Genomic DNA, 7,107 nt, shown 5'->3' with positions numbered 1-7,107 from the left:
CAGTCCCGGAAATTGAAACAGGAAAACTGGAATTGTAACCTCCCGGTCTGCTGTAGTCAGCTTCACGGTGTGCCTGACTGGCGAGTCCGCCGTCTCCACGGCTTCCCTTTTAGCGGGCTGCTCCTCAAGCCTTCGAGTGCCGATCTTCGCGAGACGGCCCAAGCGAAGATCTTCGATCCGAATCTTCGCATCTACTCTCTCTTAGAGGATGAACTACGCCTTCGCTATCGCAAGAATATAGCGATCGAAGAGAGCTATCGCTCAGCTGCTTCGCGTATTACTCACGAAAGCCGTATTGCCCGAAGGGGGCATGCCGCAAGAGCGTAGGAGGCGTGCCCGAAGGGCAGCGGAAGCTGTGCGGTTCCAGGTGCCGTCGCTAGATTGAGATCTGCAGGGTGGCGAGGACTTCGACTGCCTTGTATCGGGTGCAGAGAAGGGGGTGGTAGGCTTAGTAGGGCTCGAACCTACAATATAACCGTTATGAGCGGTACGTTTCAACCAATTAAACTATAAGCCCCTGCGGATCTCTACATGCAATTCGCCCACTTCGGGAAGAGCGGACGGAAGGAAAGAGGAGGCCTTTGCTCTATCTGCTTCTTCCTCTTCCCGGGAATGAACAATTGGATAAAAAAAACGGATTTTCTTAGTTTATAGATATAATTATATAATTATATATCTATTATATAATTATATATCTATTATTTTATATAAAATAAATTTTTTAAGCAAGCGGCCCCTTCGCGACTCAAACGGGCGGGGGCGCTTTGTTTGCTTGCAATGCCTGCAGTTCGCCTTTAGTTAGAAGTATAAGTAGAGGGCACCCTTTGCCCCACACTTCAGAAAAGGTAAAAAAGTATGGATTAAGTAAGAAAAAGTACATAACATAAGGAGTGAGAAAGAAAAACTTGGTTACGGGAACCGAAGGTTAGGCCGACTACTTACTTTAGTATAGCTACACCTAAAAAAGTTTATTCCTACCCCCTTTTCTTCCCCTTTCTGTCAATGTTGCCAATTCTCAGAATACTTATAATGTACCCTCGCGCATACAATTGCCCAACAACTTTCTTCCTCCGACTTCTTTAGCCACTTCCGCATCTGTCGTCTTCGGGATCGGGAGAGCTTGCTTCGTGGCGGAGCATTTAGCAATTCCAGCAGCCTGGTGAGGGCTGGCTGTCTGGGGACAGGTTAAGGCTGGGCCTGCTGGGCTTGCTTCTCATGAGATTGGGTGAGGGAATCGGAAAGGGGCTCATAAACCGGGCGGGCGGGCTTTTGGGCACACGGAAAGGGGGAAGTGGATGGAGGGTGCTTCTCAGCTAGAGTTGGGGGTGGGGTCGCTATAGTGGCTAGGGCGAGTCTTCCTACACGGCGCCCGGCTCTAGACTAGACGAAGCTGCAGCCTACCCTCGAAGCTCTTCATAGTCAGGCGGGGTAGACAATCTTCTTTCAAAAAGAGACAGACCAGAGATGACAGAGGAAGGTATTCGGTTCAAAAAAGATACGGCAGTCAAAACTGCTTCTGTCCCTAGTTTTTTTGGGCTGAAGCTGAGAGCAAGAGAGAGCAAGTTGTCTCCAATATATGTATATGGCGATGTTTCCGCTCGGCAACTCCATTCTGCTGAGGAGTGCGGGGGCAGGATCGTTGGGAAAGCGCTTTGTAAGTGAAGTGAGTTGAAGCAAGCAGAGTTCAGAAGGCAGCGGAGATATACCCCCAAGGAAAACCCTTTTTTTTAGTAAATTTTTTCATTGTTCTGTCAAAAATAACATATACGGATGATCCTCCTTTCGATAACAGAGGGGCAGGATGGACTTCGGACACAAGATCAAAAGGAGAAGTAGAAAGAGCTTCTTAAATAAAGGAAGGGCCGAGCCTTTTCCCCGTTTGCAACCCATATAAGTAGAAATCTCAATGTTAGGTACAGACCCCAACATTCCAGTAGAAAAAAAAATATCTAAGCCTTGGGCTGCAGACATGTCCTAATCTACGATGCCACAACAAAAAAGGGGGAGGGAACAACACCAGACACAGCGGAAAAGGCAAAAGACTGAGGTAAACGAAGTTTCTCCAAAAAAGAGAGCTTGCCAACTCTATGGTCCTTCCCAATCCCCTTAAGGGCCTATCGCATGATCCTGTTCAAGACAGGAGGTAGGAGAGAAGTGAATATAAGCATTTTTTTTTTCAAGCCGGAAAGAAGATTCGCTGAGAGAGCGGGAAAATGAAAAAGAGCAGAACATATTCGATGATAACGAGAGAGAGTACCAAGACTGGCTAGAGGGAATTGTTCGGAGTTTTCAGTTTAAACAAAAAGGAACTAAGATGGAGAACGAAGAGAAGAAAGAAGTGAAGAATCACCTGTAATATTCTTCGATGCACCCGAAGAAAGTAAGCAGCCCCCTATGTTGTAAGCGTAAGGGGGATCAAATACCTGTAACAGAGGAGGAAGAGATATGACAAGACGGATTCAACCTCTGAATCTGCTTCCGCTGTCGTGGGGTAAAACTATCTGTGTCGGGTGTGGGAGTGCTCCTAAGATCATAGAAGTAATGCTGCAGAGGCCCTATGGAGTAAGGGGATTAGGAAGTCTCCGATTCAGTAGGCGTCTCTGGGGGAGCAGCAAGATGAGCTGTGTCTGACTGTCGGCGAGAATTTGCATTCTGCCGCTTACGAGAGTCTGCAATCATGTGACCCCGCTTCTTGCAATAGTGGCGATCTTGGACATGTCTCGTTGGCCTGATGCACCAGCGGAGCTTCCAGATTGAAGATTCTGACCATAGGGTCGATGTCCCGAAGCATGTTCAGCCGCAAGAACCTGATCTGAAGCACCCTGAGTAATATAAGATCGACCCCCAGCACCCAACCTAAGTAAAGGGGCTCAAGTCGAGTCTCCTCGGATCTCACATCAGCAACTGCTCTCTCAATGTCTGGTAGAGGAACTCGATGTTGAATTGAGGATCTAACATTCTCGAACTCAGGCCTCAAGCCCATCAAAAACTTAGAGAGCCCCTTTATACTCTATAAGGCTATTCTATGTTATATGAAAGTATTCCCGACAAGAACCCTTCGAATCGGTGCCCCTATCTTCTTTGAAAGGGGTCCCTCATGTTCAGCTGGTCCCATAGAAGCCAAAGCCTTCGGTAATAATAAATAGTATAGCACACTTCTTTCTTTATTTTACCCATAAGCTAAGGCATGTTCTTCATGTTGCAACTGATAGAAGGGTGGAGAATCATCCTGATAATTAAGATTACTTATGTAATCCAAAAAATATTTAGCAGTCGCAAAAGAGGCGACGGTGTATATGGGGCTCAAAGGAAGTACACAAGTCATCCCGTTTGAAGCTAAGCACTTTTCATCTTTTGTAGGAAAATCCCCTTCTCTAGTCTTGGGAAATTGAAGCGACCCATCCACATAAGCACAAGATTCTTTTTTCCCGAGCAAATCATTCTTCATCGCATAAGCCCATGACAAGTAATTTCCGGATGCTTCTTTCGGAAGAGCACGGGAAAAGCCTATGGAATCCATTGTACTAAGACCCGAAAGATCATCCAAGGACTGAAAGACTCAAAACTAGTCAAGAAGGCTTAACTCAAGCAATCACCCAAGAGAAGAAAGGATTTTCGCTTGCCGGATTCGTAAAAGAAAGAAGAAGAAGCCGGGTCTTCTTTTTAGGGAAATATAAGGGCTTAAATTAAAGAGCTAGGGTGGCGGCAAGAGTTTCTCACAAACTCGAGTTCAAGACCTCCGATTCTAATCCGATCGACTAGATCCGGTCACATGATCAAAGAACTATTCATGAAGAAGAAGAAGTTCCAGCCAATTTTTTTTTTATAAGGAAGCGCTTGATCCGGGCCTTATTTTAATTTTAAAGGGCTTCGAAATAAAAGGAAGATCCTGGGATCAAAGCGGACGTTCTCGATTTCCATGGCCGATTGCATCCCGAGGACTTTCTTGATTGGCTAAGTAGCGCGGAGAAGTTCTTTGATTGGAAAGAACTATCCAAGGTGGTGTGCGAAGGTTAAATTCCTGAGCACGGGTCATGCCTCAATTTGGTGGGATCAAGTCCAAGCAAGGCGTGAGCAGAAAGGCAAAGGGAAGTACATGAGACAATATGCGATCGAGGTTGCGGGAGAAATTTCTACCCTCCGATTAGGCCCAAAGCTTGTTCCAAAGGTTCCACTTCGCTTTAAAGGATAGGGGGGAGAGAAGCATACTAGAAAGCCCCTACTCCTATAACAACTTGCGGAGTTCTGCCAATTGTTTATTCGCAACGGCTTGAACGAATCCGACGAAGAATCCCTTGCTTGATAGGGCTTGAGGTTAGAAATCCAAGATGAAATCTCGATGCATCAGATGCGGAAAGTGGCCTATCAACTAGCTCTAAAGGCCGAGGAAAGGCTAAAGAGAAGGACCACAAGGAGGCACCGAAGGTGATAGGGGATCGACCTCTACCATCGCGCGAGGAAAGAGGCCCCTTTTCCCTTCCCTCAATATATATGGCGCGCTTCACTAATATAATGCTCAAGTAAAGGCTCCATCCTACTCGTTGCCCAGAGCCTTTACTTGAGCATTGTACAAGTGCTTAAGGCTCCTTCGGGCCATGACAACAAACAACTTTTATATAAGGCAGGGCTTGGAAGCAAGCTACCAGCGCCTATCGGCGAGAACTAGGCTTGGTTAGTAGTGCCCGCCCATTCTGTCTCGTCCGCCTGCCGGCCCATGAATTCTTCAGATCGGGCCGGCAGGCGGGGCGGACGGGGACCGTCGAAGAAGTGCCTCGACGCGCCGCAGCCACTACTTTGACTCCTTTTATGCAATTATGAACTCCACGGAACTTTCTCAATTCCAACGCAACTTATCCTTTTTGAGCTGACGTAACAAACTACGCGAGCCTCCCGACGAAGCCAACATAAATCCTATCCGAATAAAAAAAATAAAAGGCAGTTCCATTATGGTGGTATACCAGCCGCCTGCTCTGGAACTTCCAGTTCCAATCGAAGCATATAGATCCGTAAATGGATTTGTATGTATAGCCACTTCAGTCGTGCTCGTCGTTTCTCGAAAGTATCTTTTTTCTGGGAACATGGTCAACCAGACATTATTATGTTCGCGACTCTTCATCCACCGATGAAGAAAATGCTCCAGTTTTCCGTTCTTATATGAGGCCGGAAGGTTTATTAGCAACAGGCCAGCGCGAAGTGATTCATCATACTCAAACATGAGCCGATCGTTCGTTAGGGACGGTTTATAGATCATCAAATTTCCACAAATGGAATGAGAAGTGGGCCCATGTAAATGATCGAGACCTCGCAAACAACACCGCTCCTTCCCCATATGGAGTTCGGAACCCAAAGGCAATCGTTGAGTGAACTGTATCTTCTTTGTGTTAGTTGACCTAAGCCGCACCATTACTGCTGGGGTAGGGCTCGGCCTCCGAACCGTACGTGGGACGAGTTTCTGCCTCATACAGCTCGGGCCGAAGACCGGGGGGAGTTTAGGAGAGATGGGGAGACCCAACCCAGCAGCTGCCGAGCGGGGCGGGGATAAGCTTGCTTCTTCACAAGCTTATCCCCCCCCAAAAAAACCGATCCTATAGCGCCAGCGCTTCGCGTTCTTTCTATTCAGTCCCATTTCATTTCGGGATAGGCGGCTAATACTAATCTAATAAGTGAAGTACTCGTCGTCTGACCAATTGGCTCGGACACCAGACCGCTCGTGCCCGCCCATTCTGTCTCGCCCTAAATGGAATGGCTCTCTTAGTTATGCTGCGCCCCGACCCGGGTCCCCACGTCCGCTCTTCTCCGCCCGTAGCCCAAGAAGTTGGCTTTGCCAACACAACATTAGGGCCGTACCCTTCATTCTATGCTGACCCCGGCCCGGGGCTGGCTTTTTGGGGAGCCCGTTCCCACCGCGCTCACGGCCCGGCTGGCCTGCCAGCGGTAGTGGGAATTCTCCCGTTCCCTGGTCAAAGACTTGGTTGGATGCGGGATCTACTCCACGAGGAGCGGTACGGACGTAGATGATATCATCACGACCTCTCTTTTCGTACCGCTAGGGATGCTTAACGTCACTTCGCCAACTGGCGTTACCTGCGCTTTCGTGTCTCTCAGTGTGGTCAGCACTGGGTGTTTCTGAGCAGCGAGGCTTACACCCATTCGCATTAGTTCATCCAAAGTTCCTTACCCTTATGCACGAATTATTGAATAAGCCATCTTCCTATCAAGGTTAAGGGGTCAACTGAGCATCTCAGCGGCGGGATTGAATACCCGGATCGAATCAGAGTTCACGCCGCCCGCCCTGAACAAATAGGAGGCGTGGGCCACAGGTCGCACATAGGCCGCCGGGTCGCACGACAGAAGAACACCCAACATAAAGATGCACACTCCCCCATGTGAAATATTCATCTTCATTGGAGCTTTTTGGTAGTAGTCGTGACCAACAGCCATCGGCTGTCGGCTCGTTGGTAAGGAAAGAGCTTCAAGCCCGATTTCTGGTGGCGCACCCCTCACACAAGCACCACTCGAGGAAGGGGGGACGGGGAAAGCTACAGGCCCAAAACCTTCGACCCTTCTTTGGGGGTGCCCGGAGCACCTCATCTTGTCATTTCGTCGTTGCTCATTCCCGTTAGGCCGAAGTGTTTGGCGTTTCCTTCTCCGCGCCCGCTCACGCTTCGCTGACCTATCGCGTGGTAAAGAGAAGAGAGTACGAAAGAATAGTAAACAGAGCACACCGCAGAACGATTCTAAATATGATAAGTCGCCCTTGTATGCGAGAAGAAGGAAATGAAGAACGGGAACGAAACGAAATAAGGCGTTTCTAGCTCTAGTTTCGGATGAGCTTCTCTCAATTATGTCTGGTAATAGAATAGGGCGGCTTGCTCTGACCAAGACTCCACTTTTTGCTCCGTCCATGGAGCGTATGAATTTCCTGGAATGTATATAGACCAAAAGAGGGAATGCAGGGATAGGAATAGGAATTATAGTACCATTGGAAGAAGGGGCGCCTGTGGGAACATCTCTACTGACAAACCATTTCAATAGTACGGGTGCTGCCGTGCCACAAGGCACGACCATGGAAATAATGAAAAAGAAAAAGTTATGTAGTTGGACCAT

The 7,107-nt window shown here is 48.2% G+C and overlaps 1 protein-coding gene and 1 non-coding gene across 2 annotated transcripts; both read right to left on the bottom strand.

The window, feature by feature from the left end:
• Window positions 1-435: 435 nt before the first annotated feature.
• Window positions 436-517, bottom strand: tRNA-Ile (CAU). Its single transcript is given in 1 exon segment — window positions 436-517. It is a non-coding gene; the product is annotated as a tRNA-Ile (tRNA).
• A 4,317-nt stretch (window positions 518-4,834) lies between these two features.
• Window positions 4,835-7,107, bottom strand: ccmFC. Its single transcript has 2 exons — window positions 6,347-7,107; window positions 4,835-5,384 (listed from the first exon to the last, which is right to left on the bottom strand). The coding sequence occupies exons 1-2, from the start codon at window positions 7,105-7,107 to the stop codon at window positions 4,835-4,837; spliced, it is 1,311 nt and encodes a 436-aa protein (YP_006666108.1).

Source organism: the organism of the source record quoted next, mitochondrion (assembly GCF_042453785.1).
Source record: "Malus x domestica mitochondrion, complete genome".
Lineage (NCBI taxonomy): Eukaryota > Viridiplantae > Streptophyta > Magnoliopsida > Rosales > Rosaceae > Malus > Malus domestica.
Note: the sequence above shows the minus strand (reverse complement) of the source record. Positions and strands in the feature narration are given on the sequence as shown.